Here is a 21,472-nt window from a genome sequence, read left to right as displayed (position 1 = left end):
AGATTTCCTTCATTTTGGGTCAGTCTCAGTGGTCAGGTATTCTGCCACTGTGTACCCAAATTTTTGTAATTTCTTTGCAATGTGTTAAGTAATTGTATTTTTGCTCTCTCTCTCTCTCTCTCTCTCTCTCTCTCTCTCTCTCTCTCTCTCTCTCTCTCTCTCTCTCTCTCAGTGCATGCTGGGAGTTTTTTTGTGGTTTAGTGTTTGGTGTGGAGGGCTCTGTCCTAACTAACTTTCTTGATAGTTTTTTTGGTCTTTTCTTTCAATTCTCTTTTTCTATGGTGGAGGGTTAATGCACTATTTGTTTTAGCGGCATCCACAGTTTTTTCAAAGTTAGGGTGGAAGAGGACAGAGTTTTAGTTTCCTGGGGTCCAGAAGGTGTGGGGTGCGCGATGGCTTCTCAGCCTAGCGCGGAGGAGACGCTGTCTATACGGCATGGATTCAGGTGTGTTCCTGAGAATGGAGTTAAGGTGGAGAAGGTTCTGCTTGCTGTCGGTGAACAGGGAGGAGCTGAGTTTATACATTCTGCTTCTAGAATCAACAAAGCTGTAGTTGTGTTCATCAAAAGAGCAAATTTGGCTGGTAGGCTAATTGCTAGTGGAATATTTGTAAGGGATGTGTTGGTGCCAGTTTCACCTTTCTCTACCCCTTCGACAAGAGTGGTAGTTGCAAATTTGCCTCTGTTTATTACGGATGATAAAATCAGGAAAGAGCTGAGTCGTTTTGGTAAGTTTGCTAGCGGTTTTTAAGCAAGTTGTTTCGTTCCAGAGGCAAGTGTTTGTTTCTGAATGACAATGAGCAACAGCTAAATGTGCATTTTAAAGTGAGGCACGGGGAGGGGCTCTATCCAGGGTATGCCAGCACAGATAGTCTACGGTGTTTTGAGTGTGGGGATTTGAGGCATAAGAGCTTTGCGTGCCCACATAAAGGCCGTAGACAAGGTAAGGGTACAAGCGCCAGTGGGGGAAATCGAGGTCAACGTGCAGGGGGTAATGAGATGAAGAGGTCATGCCAGGGATGGTGATGTAGATGAGGCTGGGCCTAGTCATGCCAGGGATGGTGATGTAGATGAGGCTGGGCCTAGTCATGCCAGGGATGGTGGTGTAGATGAGGCTGGGCCTAGTCATGCAATAGATGGTGGTGTAGATGAGGCTGGGCCTAGTCAGGCGAGAGATGGTGGGGTAGCGGAGGCTGGGTCTAGTCAGGCTAGAGATGGTGGGTAGCGGAGGCTGGGTCTAGTCAGGCTAGAGAAGGTGGGTAGCGGAGGCTGGGTCTAGTCAGGGTAGAGAAGGTGGGTAGCGGAGGCTGGGTCTAGTCAGGCTAGAGATGGTGGGGTAGCAGAGGCTGGGTCTAGTCCGGCTAGAGATTGTGGTTTACCTTCAGACACTGTTTAGATGTATATTGTCTTTCTGACACTGGGGCTTTTTGAGGTTTGCTATTGGTTTCTTTCTTTGCTGGCTTTTCTCCCACTTCTTATGGAGACTCTTCGGGTGGGCTCGCTCATTATAAATGGTGCCAGAGATGCGGGAAAGAGGAGTGTGTTGGGTGAATATGTAAAACCAAAAAAAGTACATGTGTTGTTTCTGCAGGAGACACATAGTGATGTGCTGAATGAAGTCGATTGGGGGCTCTGATGGAAAGGGGCAAGTGTGTTGATCCATGGGACAAATCTTAGTGCCTGGGTGGCAGTCCTTTTTGCACCGGGGCTGTCTGTGTGTTAAGCCATGGGACAAATCTTAGTGCAGGGGTGACAGTCCTTTTTGCACCGGGGCTGTCTGTGTGTTGAGCCATGGGACACATCTTAGTGCATGGGTAGCAGTCCTTTAACACCGGGGCTGTCTGTGTGTTGAGCCATGGGACAGATCTTTGTGCAGGGGTAGCAGTCCTTTAACACCGGGGCTGTCTGTGTGTTGAGCCATGGGACAGATCTTTGTGCAGGGGTAGCAGTCCTTTAGCACCGGGGCTGTCTGTGTGTTGAGCCATGGGACAGATCTTTGTGCAGGGGTAGCAGTCCTTTAGCACCGGGGCTGTCTGTGTGTTGAGCCATGGGACAGATCTTTGTGCAGGGGTAGCAGTCCTTTAGCACCGGGGCTGTCTGTGTGTTGAGCCATGGGACAGATCTTTGTGCAGGGGTAGCAGTCCTTTAACACCGGGTCTGTCTGCAAAACTTTGCTCCTCAATGGAGGTGTGTCGGGGTCGGCTGCTTGTTGTTAAAGCAGAAATTAACAACATGGGGTTTGTCTTTATAAATGTGTATGCGCCTAACACAGGGAGAGAAAGAGGGGTTCTATTTGGGAGCCTTAGACAGGAACTCTCACAGCTAGCGCCTGAGGAGACGCTGGTGGTCGGAGGGGACTGGAACTGTACAATGGATTTGACAAAAGGCAGAAATGGGGAAGAGCCTCATTCAGTGTCAGTGGGAGTGTTAAGGGACATCATTAATCAGTTCGACCTAGTGGATGTTTGGAGAACTAAACATCCCAACACAAGACAGTAGACATGGGTGAAGGTTTTTGGGGCTAGGGTGAGTGCAGCCCGACTTGATCGTTTTTACATGTCTAGGAATCGGAGCAATAGCCTGTTGGGCGCTACCATTCTCCCGGTGGGGTTTTCGGAAAACCATGGCTCGGCTGTCTATTTCACCAGGGCCCCGACAGGCATCCTATTGTAAGTTCAATGTAAAGGTGCCACTTTTTGCTTAGGTTTCCAGACCTTTTGGGAGAGGTGGGGGTAGCGAAGAGAGGAGTATGAGTCTCTGAGTCAATGGTGGGATGTGGGGAAAGTCCAATTTCGGCTTTTCTGTCAACAATACACAGCTCTCTCATCCTCAGAGGCTATGAGAGTATTGGGGGAACTAGAGCATTGTATTAGTGAGATGGAGGTAGAGATGGTGGGGAAAGGCAATGTAGGCCTCCAGGCTAATTTAGCTGAGTTACGCCGGGACCTGGGCAGTTTTTTTCCAGGTTAAAGCAAATGGAGCACTTGTAAGAGCCAGGTTTTCCATGTTCAAGGAGATGGATGCTCCCAGCTCCTTCTTCTTTGGTTTGGAAAGACAGAGCGGTGAAGCCAAGGGTATGCATTGTCTACGGCTGTCTGATAGGCCGGTGACCTCTCGTGGGGGAGATGTGGGAGCGGACTGTGGAGTTTTATACTGAGTTGTATAGGGCATAAGTGTGTGATCCTATGTGTGCTCAGGTCTTATTCGCAGGACTCCCTAAGCTCTCTCTGGCACAGAAGGATGAAATGGACATTCCCCTGTTGTCCCATGAACTGGCAGAGGCAGTAACCCAGATGTCCCCCTGTCGTGCACCGGGGGTCGATGGACTCCCAGTGGAGTTTTATAAACAATTCTGGGGAATAATTGAACAGGACTTATTTTGCGTGTTGCGTGAATGCGTCGGGGTAGGAGACATGCCAATGAGCTGCCGTCGGGCGGCTCTGACTCTCCTGCCCAAAAAAGGGGACTTGTGTAAACTTAAGAACTGGAGGCCTGTGGCATTACTCTGTGCAGATTACAATGCTTTTGCCAAGGTCCTCTCTAACAGACTGAAGTCCCATTTGGACTCGATAGTACATAAGGACCAAACATATTGTGTACCAGGACGCTCAATCACGGACAACTTGTTCTGAATCAGGGACATGTTGGACTTGTCGAGAGGTTCTAATGTGAACTTTGGACTGGTCTCTTTAGATCAAGAGAAGGCTTTTGAGAGAGTTGACCATGTATCTGTTTAATGTGATGTTTGGGTTTGGAGAAAGGATTTCGGCCTGTGTGAAGATGTTGTATGCTGGGGCGTCATGTATGGTCAAGGCTCAGTAGTCCAGTCTGGGTGAGACGGGGCATTAGACAGGGATGCCCTCTATCTGGGCAGCTGTACACGCTAGCCATTGAGCCTTTTTTAGGACTGCTACGCAGGAGACTGCAGGGAGTGTGCTGGACAGGCATGGATATGGTGCCAGGCATAGCAGAGTTAGCATATGCAGATGATGTTTCTGTGATGGTCAGGATATGCAGGCACTGGAGACTAGTCTGAAGGTGTACGAGGGTGCTTCTTCAGCTAAGGTGAACTGGGGCAAGAGCAGACCTGCAACACAAGCTGGTGCACATTTTCTGGTCGGGCCATCACTGGCTGAGGGCGGCAGGGTTTTACATGACCATCCACGAAGGAGGACAGGGCCTGGTGGAACTGGAGAGCAGGATGGCTGCTTTCAGGCTAAAGGCGGTGCAGAGACTGCTGTACCATACTGGTGTTGGCTGGAGGGAACCAGTACTACTGAGGAGAGCTGGCGGATTAGCGTTGGACCGGCAGCTGTTCCTCAATGAAGCTGGAGAGGCTGAGTACAGCAGGTCTCTCTGATTTTTATTCTGCAGTGCTTAGGGCCTGGCAGCTACTAAGGCCCACAGGAGAAGGGGGTGTGGAGCCTGGGCTGTGGGTGTGGGAGGAGCCTATCTTCCACAACCTGCGAGTGCTGGGAAAGGAGGGGTGGAAAACCCCGGAAGTCTTGGCACAACAAACAGGAATAAAGTCTCTTAGGCTGCTGGAGAGATTCCTGGAAGAGGCCCAGGAGGCACTGTCTGAGCAAGTAAGGGGGGTGTTTGAGCGGCCAAAGGGGGAGGGGCCACCAATGTTTCCACCACTGCAGGTGATGGCAGAGACTGGAGACTGGCAAGGGGGTCTGGAGGACTTGTTAGATTTGAACACTCCGAGCCTGGGGGAGTTTGAGGATGTGGCAGGTAAAGCCCTCTACAACCTCTGCGTTAAGGTTAGGAACATTAGGAGCCTAACAGGAGTGAAGGCACATCAGTGGCAGGGGGTATATGGGGCGGAGAGTATGGTGTGTTTTAGATGGAGGGGGCTCTACAAACCCCCAGTACTAAAGAGGTCAGGGGACCTCCAGTGGAGGGTTCTACATGGAGCCCTGGCCACTAACAGCTGGTTGGCACGGGTTGAACCGAGAATCGGGCAGGGGTGTCCTTTCTGTGTAATGAAAGGAACTGTGATGTGTTTTCTGTGTACACCAGGTTAATGCCATTAATGTCTCTGTTGGAATGTCTGTGTGAGAGGTTGGGGGGGGGGGGGGTTTACTGTTGGGATGTTCATAATGGGATACGGGTATCGATTAAGGAGAAGGCCAAATGGGTTTTGTTGAATTTTCTGTTTGCTCAGGCGAAGTTGGCTATTTGGCAAACAAAGAGGAACAGGGTCAAAGTTGGGGGGGGTAACAGACCCTTTACTATTGTTTAATGGGATGGTCTCTGCACGCCTTAGGGTTGAGTTTGAGATCTATAGAATGATAAAATGTGTGGAGATGTTTCAGGAGATATGGTGTGTTGGGGGGCTGTCTGTATAGCTGGGGAAGATGTTTTGGATATACGGTTGTAGAAGTGGTGAGTTGTTTTGGCTATTGTGATGTTGGTTTGTATCATAGGGTAGAGGGCAAGCTGAGTATGGTACATGTATGCAGTACAGGATATATTTTGGTGTTTCATTTCTAAGGGGGGTGAGTTTTAAATTAAATGAAAGTCTCTCTCTCTCTGTGTTTTATCTGTGTGTTTATCTGTGTGTGTGCCCATTGTGTCTATCGATGGGAAACATCATAAATTATTCATCCACAGATGCCAGCTGTAAGAGCACTGGTCCATGTTCAAGGACTTGAGACAGTAGCGGGTCTATTGTATAATATTCATGATAAAGAATAAATGGAATATATTACGTGGTGCATCTGAAATGGCACCCTTTTCCTTACAGGGCTTTTGAACAGGGCCCTGTGTGCATTCAGCAAGGTTCTGTACTATTAAATCAAATGTTATACATACACAGCAGATGTTATTGCGGGTGTAGCGAAATGCTTGTCTAAACGATGGTGAGAGATGTATATATAAATAATGAATGGATATTGGCAGAAGCAGCAATTCACAAAACTACAGAACATTATGATCAGTCATTTCCTTGGCAGCTACTGCTTGGCTCCTTATCTTGGAGTCGTTAGAACTATTGAAGTTGTAGATCATGAGATAACAAATGCGCTCTTGCTCTCCCTCGCGTATTTAGGTTGCCTACACTCTTAAAATAAAAGGCTATCTACAACCTAAAAGGATTGTCTGGCTGTCCCCGTAGGAGAACCATTTGAAGAACCCTATTTTTCCCCAAGTAGAACCCTTTTGGATTCCATGTAGAACCCTTTCTACAGAGGGTTTTTACCTGGAACCCAAAACGTTTCTCCAATGGTGACAGCTGAAGAACCCTTTTTGAACCCATTTTCTATGAGTGGATACTGTATCTAAATAAATAACAGCAGACTTGCAGGTCTTCTGCTCTTTTTGGATTCTTCAGCCTCCCATATTTCCAATGTGCCTGTGAAGTAGCTTACAAAGCCAGACAACAACAGCAGAGGGCAAAGATAGCTATTATATGGGGGCATAACCTGCCTTTGGCTGTGTTGTTCTGCTGTCCAAGGGCCACTCTCTGAAGCTTGCTCCACCAGCCTTGCCACCCTTACCAAAACACATTCTATATGTGTGTGGGTGTCACTCTCTCTCTCTCTCTTTGTGTGTGTGTGTGTGTGTGAGTGTCTGTCTGTGAGTCACACCCTGACCGTAGATTGCTTTGTATGTTTCAATGTTTCGTTTGGTCAGGGTGTGATGTGGGTGGGTGTTCTATGTTTTGTATTTCTATGTGTTTGGCCTGGTATGGTTCCCAATCAGAGGCAGCTGTCAATCGTTGTCTCTGATTGAGAACCATACTTAGGCAGCCTGGTTTCGCCCTTGAGTTGTGGGTAGTTGTTTTCTGTTTAGTGTTGCAGCACCTCACAGGACTGTGTCATTTTCATTCCACTCTCTTTGTCATTTTGTTTAGTGTTTCTGTTCGAATAAAATAACACGGACACGTACCACGCTGCATATTGGTCCCATCCTTCCTACTACTCGTCAGAAGAGGAAGAAAATCGTTACACTGTGTGTGTGTTGTGTTTCTGTCCGTCTTGTTTAACGGCAGGGGCGCTCTCCTTTCCCTCACGTAAACAAACAGCCCATGGCTGCCAGATCAGAGATTAGACAACAGGCCCAAGGGGGTATGACTGTCTCTGTGAGTCTACCCACAAAAACAACATGGCTATTTGTATCTGTTTGGGAGTAACGTAGCAGGATGATAGATCATTTATAATTGACTATTCTATCTTTATATTCTATGCAGCAGCGTACTGTTAACGGCTATGCATAGAGATCCTTATTTTAGTAGTCTTCTTCGTGTTCTCATTCATTTATCTGGTGCTAATTTGAATCAACACTATATAGTTACACTGTGCCTACCAATGTATGTACTGGTTTATCTAATGGGTTTAAGACAGGATAAGTTGATATCAGGTTAAACCATTTAAGTACTATGCAGTGTTTCAAACTTCTAAATTAAAGGGTTTGCTGTTAATGGGAGCCAAAAAGAAACATTTGGAGATTGATGAGCAGTAACACATTATCATTCAGTTCATTAGTTCCACATGGGGTGTGGGCCAGAGGCCAGTCGTGGTGAAAGGTGAGGGCCCAGTGCCCTCGGTACGAGAGACAAAAAAAACTTGTGTTGATGCTCCACAGCACAGGGAGAAAACACACAGCGTACTTGACTGTTTTAGGGCAGATGCTTCTCTTCTGAGACGTTTGTTGTTTGTTTCTGAATGGGAGTTGTACTGTGTTTATTTGGGGATTTCCCGTCTTTTTACAATTCATTGACTTTATTGCTAGAAAAGAACTGAGCGACTGGTGAATACTCTGTGACTATTTGCACTTATTTTTATGGCCTAAGTACATTGTGAGATTTGGCACTAATTGGTTCTGATTTGGTTCCAATGGTCCTGTGTGGCACAGTTGGTAAAAGCATGGCGCTAGCAAGGCCAGGGTCGTGGGATTGAATGCAAAAATGTGTGCACACACTGCACTGTAAGTCGCGTTTGATAAAAGTGTCGGCTAAATAGTGTCGGCTAAAATTTCCAACAAAGATGGTTATTAACAAGACCGTTTTTTTTTTACCTTCAGTTCCCGTCTCCCTGCTACCCTCAGGCCCATGAGAACCTGGAGGAGTCCAGGCTGGAGGCGGTGAGTGACAACAACATGGAGCTGGTGCAGGACATCCTGAAGGAGCTCACTCCCCTCACACACAGGAACAAGGCTGCAGACGAACTGGCACGCATACTGAAGGAGCCACACTTCCAGGTCTAAACACTCAATGTTTTAAACTTTTATCAGGGGAGATCTAGGACAAGTTCCCTCCTGTCTACGTAATCTTATTCATTATGATCTGAATGGCCAAACTGATCTTAGATCAGCACTCCTACTGTGGGACATCTACACAGAGTTTGTTTTTTTACCCATTCTCCAAGAGCTTTACCTTATTGAGGGAAAAGTGACCTAACGTATGTAGCTACCATGGATGGCATGCTACCGCGTTTAATGTATCGAATGCCGTCTTCTTAAGATCAGTTGTGAATCTTACTAGATCAATTCCATCCTACAGTATGTGTCACGCAATCATCAACATCATTATCCTCTGCCCCTATTGGTCCACACACAGTCTCTCCTGGAAACCCATGATTCGGTGGCATCCAAGACCTTTGAGACTCCTCCTCCCAGCCCTTGTTCCTTCATGGACGCTGCCTTCAACACCCAGCCTGTTGCCCCAGACGCAGTCAGGATGGTGGGCATCCGCAAGGTGTCTGGAGAGCACCTGGTAAGACTCAGTGAGGGGCAAGAAATGCTGGACACCCTGGCAGCCATTTTGAAATGGCTTACTTTACAGTGGCTTACAGTGCAACTGTTTGTTGAGTTTGTGAGTATGTTTCTTAATGATTTTTTTTTTTAAATGGCGGTCCTTGTTATACCTTTGTAGGTCCTTCCACTCAGTGTCGTGGATTCTTTACTTTTCTTTGACTCTGCTCATGTAGTTAAAAACGGCAATGTAAAATACACCTTTGCCTTTGTAGGGTGTGACGTTTCGGGTAGAGAGCGGAGAGCTGGTGATCGCCCGCATCCTCCACGGCGGGATGATCGACCAGCAGGGCCTCCTCCACGTTGGTGACATTATCAAGGAGGTGAACGCGAAAGAGGTGGGCAATGACCCCAAGGTGCTCCAGCAGATGCTGAAAGAGGCCAGCGGCAGTGTGGTGCTCAAGATCCTCCCCAGCTACCAGGAGCCTCACACCCCACGCCAGGTGAGTTGACCCATGATTTCTCTGTGACCCCATACAGTGAACCATATGACCTGCCATCCAGGACCCTCGATACCAGTCAGTGTCAGATGAAGGCCCTAAACATTTTCAAAAGACTCCAACCACCCAAGTCATAGACTGTTCTCTCTGCGACTGCACGGCAAGCTGCACCTCTGCTCCAAGTCTGGTGCCAACAGGACCCTGAACAACTTGCAACTCCAAACCATACGACTGTTAAGTAGTTAGTTAAATAGTTGACCAAATAGCTACCCGAAATAAAGAATTCAGACCCCTTCCCCTTTTCTATATTTTGTTACATTACAGCCTTTTTCTAAAATGGATTAAATAAATAAAATCCTCATCAATCTACACACAATGCCCCTTGACAAAGAAAAACAGGTTTTTAGAAATGTTTGCAAATGTATTAAAAAACAGAAATACCTTATTTACCCATAGTTTCTTCAGCTGTCCTTGTGGCTGGTCTCAGACAATTCCACAGGTGAAGAAGCCAGATGGGGAGGTCATGGGCTGGCGTGGTATCGTGTGGTCTGCTGTTGTGAGGCAGTTTGGACATGCTGCGAAATTATCTAAAATGACATGGGAGGCGGCTTATGATAGAGACATGAACGTTCAATTCTTTAGACATTTCTGCAGTCAGCATACCAATTGCACTCTCCATCAAAACTTGAGACATCTGTGGCATTGTGTTGTGTGACAAAACTGCACATTTTAGAGTAGCCTTTTATTGTCCCCAGCACAAGGTGCACTTGTTTAATGATCATGCTGTTTAATCAGCTTTTTGATATGCCAACCCAGACAGGTGGATGGATTATCTTGCCAAAGAGAAAAGCTCACTAACAGGGATGTAAACAAATTTGTGCACAACATTTGCAAGAAAGAAGCTTTTTATGCTTTTGAGAAATTTCTGGGATATTTTTTTTCAGCTCATGGAACATGGGACCAACACTTTACATGTTGCGTTTATTTTTTGGTTCAGTATAAATGTAACCCTAGCCCATATCTGTTTTGGGATTTCTGTATATCTGAAAGCATTTTATATATGTATCCAATATGCCAAAAACGTCCACTTAGTCTATCAAATCTTTTCAGATTTACATGAAATTCTATTTGGTTTTTCAGAAAATACTGTACAGCCAATGTCTCCCTCCTGCAGTCTTTAACCTTGTGTCTCCTTCCAAGAATATTTATTGTCATGAATATTACCTTGGATGCAGCTCTGCAGAGTGGTAACCTTAACCACACTGCTAATGCTAATGTCAAACCCTAACCTTAGATTAAGACCAAAAAGCACATTTACATTTCCCTGTATTTGTACGATATATCCAATTTTGACTTTGTAGCTGGTCCATCTAGTGGAAATCACTCAGTTCTGCCTGCAGGCCAAGATTCATGACCATAAACATCAACCTGCCAATTGCGCTGGCAATTTTACTTTTACAATTTTGTGAGATTTAAAAAAAAAAAAAAAAATGTTTTAAGTGTAATCCTACTAATGGCTTTTCTCTCATGAATAATGCATTAGCTACTGGAGTCACCGTGAGGATGAGAGAAGCAAACCAAAAAGGTCCAGAAAAACAGAAAAAGATCTGTACAGTACATCTGTTCCAACTAGAAAGACAATGTTTCAATTGGTTATTTCAACCCACAGACTCAGCATTCAGTTGACAAAAATAGTTATTCAAAATAGTGTATGCACCCTAAATGAATACACCTAAAACACATTACTGGTTACTATTAGTCCCCTTGAACCTTTTTCCGCCCAGCCTTTGTATTCCTTGTTAGTATAGTGTCCTTTAGCTCTGTGAGTCTAGCTAATGGACCCAGAATCTCTGAGGAGTCAACCCACTGGGCACAGATGTCAATTCAATGTCTATTCTACGTTGGTTCAATGTCAATTCATGAAATGATCTTGAAGCACTGTTGTTCCAACCACTGTGTTCCCAGTGGGAAAGAGTGTGCGAGATTGATTGTACTCAGTGGCATCATGACCCAAATGAAATAAATCACTATAAAATGTTTTGTCAGATACACCGGATAGGTACAGTGAAAGGCTTTCTTTTGCAGGGTCAGCCATAGTAATACAGTACCCCTGGTGCAAATGAGGGTTAAGTGCCTTGCTCAAGGGCACATCGACAGATTTTTCACCTTGTCGGCTGGAGTATTTGAACCAGCGACTCTACGGTAACTGACTCAGAGATCAAGGAAAAGCTCACAGGACTGGACACCTCTCTCAAATAGCAGTAATTCATGGCATGCTATTAGCCCACAGCCCACAGCTGTACTGTCCATCCAGTCCACTGACATTTTGAAATCAGTCCCTGGGCTATTCTTTTGGAAATTACATTTGGCGCATTTCAAAAGGTTCTGAGAAGAAAATGTAGAGGTTATGGCATTGAAATGCTTCCTGGCGACCGGCGAGGGTCCATATTGAAGTATTTTGATCTCCGGAGGCGACTTCAGGCCTATCCAAACCGAGAGTTGCTACAAAATGGCTTCTCTGAAAGGGAGAGAGATGACAGACGAGATGCTATTGTCTGTTTGTGCAGACATTTCCCCTGCCTCTCAAAACTGCTCCATCATCATAACACATTTTCAAACCAAACCAAATGTTATTTGTCACATACACATGGTTCGCAGATGTTAATGCGAGTACAGCGAAATGCTTGTGCTTCTAGTTCCGACAATGCAGTAATAACCAACGAGTAATCTAACCTAACAATTCCAAAACTACTATCTTATACACACAAGTGTAAAGGGATAAAGAATATGTACATAAAGATATATGAATGAGTGATGGTACAGAACGGCATAGGCAAGATGGTATCGAGTACAGTATATACATATGAGATGAGTATGTAAACATAAAAGCGGCATTGTTTAAAGTGGCTAGTGATACATGTATTACATAAAGATGGCAAGATGCAGTAGATGATATAGAGTACAGTATATACATATACACATCAGATGAGTAATGTAGGTTATGTAAACATTATATTAAGTAGCATTGTTTAAAGTGGCTAGTGATACATTTTTGACATCAATTTCCATTATTAAAGTGAGTTGGAGCTGAGTCAGTATGTTGGCAGCAGCCACTCAATGTTAGTGATGGCTGTTTAACAGTCTGATGGCCTTGAGATAGAAGCTGTTTTTCAGTCTTACGGTCCCTGCTTTGATGCACCTGTACTGACCTCGCCTTCTGGATGACAGCGGGGTGAACAGGCAGTGGCTCGGGTGGTTGTTGTCCTTGATGATCTTTATGACCTTCCTGTGACATCGGGTGGTGTAGGTGTCCTGGAAGGCAGGTAATTTTCCCCCGGTGATGCGTTGTGCAGACCTCACTACCCTCTGGAGAGCCTTACGGTTGTGGGCGGAGCAGTTGCCGTACCAGGCGGTGATACAGCCCGACAGGATGCTCTCGATTGTGCATCTGTAGAAGTTTGTGAGTGCTTTTGGTGACAAGCCGAATTTCTGCTGCGCTGGCTGCTGCGCCTTCTTCACAACACTGTCTGTGTGAGTGGACCATTTCAGTTTGTCCGTGATGTGTATACCGAGGAACTTAAAACCTACTACCCTCTCCACTACTGCCCCATCGATGTGCATAGGGGGGTGCTCCCTCTGCTGTTTCCTGAAGTCCACGATCATCTCCTTTGTTTTGTCGAGTGTGAGTGTGAGGTTATTTTCCTGACACCACACTCCGAGGGCCCTCACCTCCTCCCTGTAGGCCGTCTCGTCGTTGTTGGTAATCAAGCCTACCACTGTTGTGTCGTCCGCAAACTTGATTATTGAGTTTGAGGCGTGCGTGGCCACACAGTCGTGGGTGAACATGGAGTACAGGAGAGAGGCCCCAGTGTTGAGGATCAGCGGGGTGGAGATGTTGTTACCTACCCTCACCACCTGGGGGCAACCCGTCAGGAAGTCCAGTACCCAGTTGCACAGGGCGGGGTCGAGACCCAGGTTCTCGAGCTTGATGATGAGTTTGGAGGGTACTATGGTGATAAATGCTGAGCTGTAGTCGATGAACAGCATTCTCACATAGGTATTCCTCTTGTCCAGATGGGTTAGGGCAGTGTGCAGTGTGGTTGCGATTGCGTCGTCTGTGGACCTATTGGGGCGGTAAGCAAATTGTAGTGGGTCTAGCGTGTCAGGTAGGGTGGAGGTGATATGGTCCTTGACTAGTCTTAGTGCTGCTGGTAGTCGTTTAGCTCAGTTACCTTAGCTTTCTTGGGAACAGGGACAATGGCGGCCCTCAACAATGAGATAAACAGTTTGTCAAAACACCGTAACATTACATTACATACAAGGCGTTTTGTGCAGGTGGGTGCTACACTACATTGATAATGGATGATACATTCCTCTTAAGTGCTCAATTAATCCAGTCCATTAAAGAGATCTGCCCGGTATATTACGAAGTATCAACTTTAACTCCCATCTCTCTGTACTGTGCTGGTGTATGCTGAGGTGACCAAGCTAAGTAGAATACTCCTTTTACCCTGTGTCCTGTCGGTGACTCCAAGTGACAACATTTCCCTCCACATTGCTAAAATCACTGGGGGTTAGAAGGGGTGATGGGAGGGCTAGAGTAGCTCAGGGGATGAGGGGAGCAGTTCATTCACACTTCAACTTGCTGCCATGAGTAATCACCGTTGAGCATAGGGAAGGGTTGCCATGGCTACCTGTTTGGGCTCTAACTCCTTCCGCCTCTTCCATTTTCAGGAGATGGGATACAGGGGTGGTGCTCTTGCTTTGTGTTGTCTGGGACAGTAAGAGGCAGATGAATGAATTTCAAGTGAGCAAGGCTGTCTGATGTAGATGGTCTTGACCAGATACTGTAGCTATTCACTAGGAACCATTGAGACCACACACTGGTTGCCGGTATTGTGTTTATAGTAGTATGGCATGTAAACAAATACTGTAATAAAGGGTTTAACGTAGCATTTTGAAGTAGGCAGTGTATTGAGCACTGGATATTATGTATTATGTTTAGATGGCGTTTACCTCTACTCCAGCTCTGACCTGTTCACCGAGCTCCCTCTACATCTCCCTCAGGCGTATGTGAAGTGTCACTTTGACTACGACCCGTCCCATGACAACCTCATCCCCTGTAAGGAGGCAGGCCTGGGCTTCAGCAGTGGAGACATCCTGCAGCTTTTCAACCAGGAGGACCTCAACTGGTGGCAGGTCAGTCACTTCTAACGGACAGCCACTGTTTAGTCTTTCACTTTATCATGTTTGTCCTAAATAGTTAAAATATATATATGTTGTGGTTGCAATGCAGTGATAGAAGCACTTTCTGTATGTATTTCCACCACAGGCATGTCACCTAGTGGGGGGCAGTGCAGGCCTCATCCCTAGCCAGCTACTGGAGGAGAAGAGGAAGGCTTTTGTCAAGAGAGATCTGGAGCTGGTTACTACAGGTACTGTATATTATATACTGAGGATACAAAGGAGCTTGGCATCTTCTACACACAGCACTCAATTGGAACACATTTACTAGGCAAGTCAGTTAAGAACAAATGATTTACAATGCCGGCCTACCCCAGCCAAACCCTAACCCGGATGACGCTGGGCCAATTGTGTGCCGCCCCAATCCCAGCTGGTTGTGATACAGTCTGGAATCGAACCAGGGTCTCTAGTGTTGCCTCTAGCATTGCGATGCAGTGCCTTTAGACCGCTGCTCCACTCAGGAGTCCACAAAACAAGAAAAACTCAAATGGGATAAGATTATATTTTTTTTGTCTGAATGCGCAAAATATGGTCCACCAACATGAAACATGAGTAGAATAAATTGCGACAAAAAAAAAAATGTTCTGGGTGTTTTGTGTGCATACGCTTTGACTGCCTGTTTGTCCCCTCGTCACCCTTCAAGGTGGTTGTTTAATCAGTGAAGAGGGACCAGCATAAAGCAGCAGACTTAGAAAGACATGACTCAGAAAGGCAGGCTGTTCCTCGTTAAGCTCATTCTAGACAGGAGGTGCCAGGTCACATTCATACTGTAGTGTTCTCTTTCTGTCTGTAGCACAGGTGGTAGATGGTGATTCCCCCCCTCCGCCCCTGCCTGCAGCCACATGCTCTTCACTTCAGTAGAGGGAGGTGGCAGTCAGGCAGTACACTAAGGCACTAAGACTGCCCTTGGACCTGTATGAGACAAATATGGGACACTTGTGGGGGCTATTCACACAGTATATGATATGGTCATACAGTCGTGGCCAAAACTATTGGCTCCTTTGCACTTTTTTCAAATATGCACAATTTCTTCCAGAAAACTGTTTTAAAAATAAAACATTTTGGTATCCAAATACGTATGTCTTCAGTGTGCAAAAAATAATAATAATAAATAAAAAAGTTCTGAATAATTGATTTATATCTTAGCTTATTCCACCAAGAAATCCTAAAATGGCCCGGACAATATTATTTGCACCATCTAGAAGTAGTAGATTTCAAGCAGGTGATTCTCCTTTACTTCGGAATTGAACTCACCGGTGGTGAATTGCAGGTGCCTGCAGTATAAACATCACGTATTCATCCAGGTTAAATAGAGAAAAGGACTGGTACCTGTAGTAACCAGCTCCAGATCTCTCTTGACACTGTGTGTACCGCAACGAGCATGGACAAAAGAAAGAACCAGAGAATTATCTGAGGACCTCAGACACAAGATTGTAGTCAAGCATGGACAATCTCTAGGCTACAAGTCCCTCTCCAGAGACCTTGATGTTCCTGTTTCCACCGTACGTAATGTTATCGAGATGTTTAAGGCCCATGCCGCTGTAGCCAACCTCACTGGACGTGGCCACAAGAGGAAACTTGATGGAAGATTGCAGCGAAGGATTGTTAGAATGGTGGATAAGCACCTCGGCCAACTGCTACACATATTCAATCTGACCATCAGACACAAGGTAGGACAGTTTCCTGTCGCACCATCCGTCGCCAACTCAATGGAAGGGGGTTATATGGTAGGAGACCCAGGAGGACCCCACTGCTGAGAGAAAGACTGGAAAGCCTGACTGCAATTTGACAAAACAGACTTGAGCATGCCTTTCTGACAACCCAGTGTCAGAACACTGGGTCTCCGTCAAAGGTCATGGGTCTTCCAGCAGGACAATGGCCCCAAACACATTTCAAAAAGCACCCAGGAATGGTTAATGACAAAACGCTGGACTGTTCTGAAGTGGCCAGCAATGAGTTCAGACGACAAGTACAGAGGTGCAGGAAGCTCGTCGTTGGCTACATGAAGCGCTTGATTGCAGTTATTTTGACCTAAGGCTGTGCTTCCAAATATTAAGTCAAGGGTATCAATAATTTTGTCAATGTATTTTTTTTTTCTTTTTAATGGATATATTAAGTTCTGAATAAAAAACAAAGGTTCTGTAATATTAACAGTGAAATAAAGAATTTGGAGATCAAATACTTTGTTCAATTTCAACTTATTATTTTTAGGGAAAATTGTGAGTTACTTGAAAAAAGTACAAGGATGCTATTTTTTGGGGCCACGACTGTATACAAAATGCCAATTCCAAGCTACTTATAGTCAACACATATATTGATTGTATCCAGTCAATGTAAGAATCAAACACACAGTAGTCGAGTTGCAAGCACCATGGTCCTACCGACTGAGCCATTGGAACCAGAATTCAGTATATGATTTTAATGTGATCGAGATATATTTAAAAAGCAGAAGTGGTCCATTTTCAATGCATTCCATCAACAAATATATAAACTGCGTCAATATCACAGTCATAATTGTATCTATGAACAAAGAGTCATATCAAAAGGTTATGTCATGCCCATTGTTGTCTCTGCTTCAAACAAATATCCTTAAAGCCCACCAGCCAGCCATACTGAAGAGACGACTGGGCAGTGACAGAGATTCCCAGCCAGCCATACTGAAGAGACGACTGGGCAGTGACAGAGATTCCCAGCCAGCCATACTGAAGAGATGACTGGGCAGTGACAGAGATTCCCAGCCATACTGAAGAGACGACTGGGCAGCGACAGAGATTCCCAGCCATACTGAAGAGACGACTGGGCAGCGACAGAGATTCCCAGCCAGCCATACTGAAGAGATGACTGGGCAGTGACAGAGATTCCCAGCCATACTGAAGAGATGACTGGGCAGTGACAGAGATTCCCAGCCAGCCATACTGAAGAGACGACTGGGCAGTGACAGAGATTCCCAGCCAGCTATACTGAAGAGACGACTGGGCAGTGACAGAGATTCCCAGCCAGCTACTGAAGAGACGACTGGGCAGTGACAGAGATTCCCAGCCAGCCATACTGAAGAGACGACTGGGCAGTGACAGAGATTCCCAGCCAGCCATACTGAAGAGATGACTGGGCAGTGACAGAGATTCCCAGCCAGCCATACTGAAGAGACGACTGGGCAGTGACAGAGATTCCCAGCCAGCCATACTGAAGAGATGACTGGGCAGTGACAGAGATTCCCAGCCAGCCATACTGAAGAGACGACTGGGCAGTGACAGAGATTCCCAGCCAGCCATACTGAAGAGATGACTGGGCAGTGACAGAGATTCCCAGCCAGCCATACTGAAGAGACGACTGGGCAGTGACAGAGATTCCCAGCCAGCCATACTGAAGAGATGACTGGGCAGTGACAGATATTCCCAGCCAGCCATACTGAAGAGACGACTGGGCAGTGACAGAGATTCCCAGCCAGCCATACTGAAGAGACGACTGGGCAGTGACAGAGATTCCCAGCCAGCCATACTGAAGAGATGACTGGGCAGTGACAGAGATTCCCAGCCAGCCATACTGAAGAGATGACTGGGCAGTGACAGAGATTCCCAGCCAGCCATACTGAAGAGACGACTGGGCAGTGACAGAGATTCCCAGCCAGCCATACTGAAGAGATGACTGGGCAGTGACAGAGATTCCCAGCCAGCCATACTGAAGAGACGACTGGGCAGTGACAGAGATTCCCAGCCAGCCATACTGAAGAGATGACTGGGCAGTGACAGAGATTCCCAGCCATACTGAAGAGATGACTGGGCAGTGACAGAGATTCCCAGCCAGCCATACTGAAGAGACGACTGGGCAGTGACAGAGATTCCCAGCCAGCCATACTGAAGAGACGACTGGGCAGTGACAGAGATTCCCAGCCATACTGAAGAGACGACTGGGCAGTGACAGAGATTCCCAGCCATACTGAAGAGACGACTGGGCAGTGACAGAGATTCCCAGCCAGCCATACTGAAGAGACGACTGGGCAGTGACAGAGATTCCCAGCCAGCCATACTGAAGAGATGACTGGGCAGTGACAGAGATTCCCAGCCAGCCATACTGAAGAGACGACTGGGCAGTGACAGAGATTCCCAGCCAGCCATACTGAAGAGATGACTGGGCAGTGACAGAGATTCCCAGCCAGCCATACTGAAGAGACGACTGGGCAGTGACAGAGATTCCCAGCCAGCCATACTGAAGAGACGACTGGGCAGTGACAGAGATTCCCAGCCAGCCATACTGAAGAGATGACTGGGCAGTGACAGAGATTCCCAGCCAGCCATACTGAAGAGATGACTGGGCAGTGACAGAGATTCCCAGCCAGCCATACTGAAGAGACGACTGGGCAGTGACAGAGATTCCCAGCCAGCCATACTGAAGAGATGACTGGGCAGTGACAGAGATTCCCAGCCAGCCATACTGAAGAGACGACTGGGCAGTGACAGAGATTCCCAGCCAGCCATACTGAAGAGACGACTGGGCAGTGACAGAGATTCCCAGCCAGCCATACTGAAGAGACGACTGGGCAGTGACAGAGATTCCCAGCCAGCCATACTGAAGAGACGACTGGGCAGTGACAGAGATTCCCAGCCAGCCATACTGAAGAGACGACTGGGCAGTGACAGAGATTCCCAGCCATACTGAAGAGACGACTGGGCAGTGACAGAGATTCCCAGCCATACTGAAGAGACGACTGGGCAGCGACAGAGATTCCCAGCCAGCCATACTGAAGAGATGACTGGGCAGTGACAGAGATTCCCAGCCATACTGAAGAGACGACTGGGCAGCGACAGAGATTCCCAGCCATACTGAAGAGATGACTGGGCAGTGACAGAGATTCCCAGCCAGCCATACTGAAGAGACGACTGGGCAGTGACAGAGATTCCCAGCCAGCCATACTGAAGAGACGACTGGGCAGTGACAGAGATTCCCAGCCAGCCATACTGAAGAGATGACTGGGCAGTGACAGAGATTCCCAGCCATACTGAAGAGACGACTGGGCAGTGACAGAGATTCCCAGCCAGCCATACTGAAGAGATGACTGGGCAGTGACAGAGATTCCCAGCCATACTGAAGAGACGACTGGGCAGTGACAGAGATTCCCAGCCAGCCATACTGAAGAGACGACTGGGCAGTGACAGATTCCCAGCCAGCCATACTGAAGAGACGACTGGGCAGTGACAGAGATTCCCAGCCAGCCATACTGAAGAGATGACTGGGCAGTGACAGAGATTCCCAGCCAGCCATACTGAAGAGATGACTGGGCAGTGACAGAGATTCCCAGCCATACTGAAGAGACGACTGGGCAGTGACAGAGATTCCCAGCCAGCCATACTGAAGAGATGACTGGGCAGTGACAGAGATTCCCAGCCATACTGAAGAGACGACTGGGCAGTGACAGGGATTCCCAGCCAGCCATACTGAAGAGACGACTGGGCAGTGACAGAGATTCCCAGCCAGCCATACTGAAGAGATGACTGGGCAGTGACAGAGATTCCCAGCCAGCCATACTGAAGAGACGACTGGGCAGTGACAGAGATTCCCAGCCAGCCATACTGAAGAGACGACTGGGCAGTGACAGAGATTCCCAGCCAGCCATACTGAAGAGATGACTGGGCAGTGACAGAGATTCCCAGCCAGCCATACTGAAGAGATGACTGGGCAGTGACAGAGATTCCCAGCCAGCCATACTGAAGAGACGACTGGGCAGTGACAGAGATTCCCAGCCAGCCATACTGAAGAGACGACTGGGCAGTGACAGAGATTCCCAGCCAGCCATACTGAAGAGACGACTGGGCAGTGACAGAGATTCCCAGCCAGCCATACTGAAGAGACGACTGGGCAGTGACAGAGATTCCCAGCCAGCCATACTGAAGAGATGACTGGGCAGTGACAGAGATTCCCAGCCAGCCATACTGAAGAGATGACTGGGCAGTGACAGAGATTCCCAGCCAGCCATACTGAAGAGACGACTGGGCAGTGACAGAGATTCCCAGCCAGCCATACTGAAGAGATGACTGGGCAGTGACAGAGATTCCCAGCCAGCCATACTGAAGAGACGACTGGGCAGTGACAGAGATTCCCAGCCAGCCATACTGAAGAGACGACTGGGCAGTGACAGAGATTCCCAGCCATACTGAAGAGACGACTGGGCAGTGACAGAGATTCCCAGCCATACTGAAGAGACGACTGGGCAGTGACAGAGATTCCCAGCCAGCCATACTGAAGAGACGACTGGGCAGTGACAGAGATTCCCAGCCATACTGAAGAGACGACTGGGCAGTGACAGAGATTCCCAGCCATACTGAAGAGACGACTGGGCAGTGACAGAGATTCCCAGCCAGCCATACTGAAGAGACGACTGGGCAGTGACAGAGATTCCCAGCCAGCCATACTGAAGAGATGACTGGGCAGTGACAGAGATTCCCAGCCAGCCATACTGAAGAGACGACTGGGCAGTGACAGAGATTCCCAGCCAGCCATACTGAAGAGATGACTGGGCAGTGACAGAGATTCCCAGCCAGCCATACTGAAGAGACGACTGGGCAGTGACAGAGATTCCCAGTCAGCCATACTGAAGAGACGACTGGGCAGTGACAGAGATTCCCAGCCAGCCATACTGAAGAGATGACTGGGCAGTGACAGAGATTCCCAGCCAGCCATACTGAAGAGATGACTGGGCAGTGACAGAGATTCCCAGCCAGCCATACAGAAGAGACGACTGGGCAGTGACAGAGATTCCCAGCCAGCCATACTGAAGAGATGACTGGGCAGTGACAGAGATTCCCAGCCAGCCATACTGAAGAGACGACTGGGCAGTGACAGAGATTCCCAGCCAGCCATACTGAAGAGACGACTGGGCAGTGACAGAGATTCCCAGCCATACTGAAGAGACGACTGGGCAGTGACAGAGATTCCCAGCCATACTGAAGAGACGACTGGGCAGTGACAGAGATTCCCAGCCAGCCATACTGAAGAGACGACTGGGCAGTGACAGAGATTCCCAGCCATACTGAAGAGA

At 47.4% G+C, this 21,472-nt stretch overlaps 1 protein-coding gene across 2 annotated transcripts in view; it reads left to right on the top strand.

The window, feature by feature from the left end:
- Positions 1-21,472, top strand: part of LOC118357612 (MAGUK p55 subfamily member 2-like) — a 110,096-nt gene that overhangs the window by 64,547 nt on the left and 24,077 nt on the right. The window contains exons 1-6 of one of the 2 annotated variants that reach the window (XM_035734901.2): positions 6,787-7,085; positions 8,027-8,203; positions 8,562-8,717; positions 8,971-9,198; positions 14,263-14,394; positions 14,528-14,630. In XM_035734901.2, coding sequence (XP_035590794.1) covers positions 7,032-7,085; positions 8,027-8,203; positions 8,562-8,717; positions 8,971-9,198; positions 14,263-14,394; positions 14,528-14,630 — 850 coding nt within the window. In that variant the 5' untranslated portion in view covers positions 6,787-7,031. Of the gene's footprint in view, positions 1-6,786; positions 7,086-8,026; positions 8,204-8,561; positions 8,718-8,970; positions 9,199-14,262; positions 14,395-14,527; positions 14,631-21,472 lie in introns of those variants that run through there. The other variant, XM_035734900.2, reaches the window with a different exon arrangement.

This window comes from Oncorhynchus keta, chromosome 24 (genome assembly GCF_023373465.1).
Source record: "Oncorhynchus keta strain PuntledgeMale-10-30-2019 chromosome 24, Oket_V2, whole genome shotgun sequence".
In the NCBI taxonomy this organism is placed as follows: Eukaryota; Metazoa; Chordata; class Actinopteri; order Salmoniformes; family Salmonidae; genus Oncorhynchus; species Oncorhynchus keta.
The sequence above is the reverse complement of the archived record's forward strand: the minus strand, read 5'-3'. Positions and strand labels throughout refer to the sequence as shown.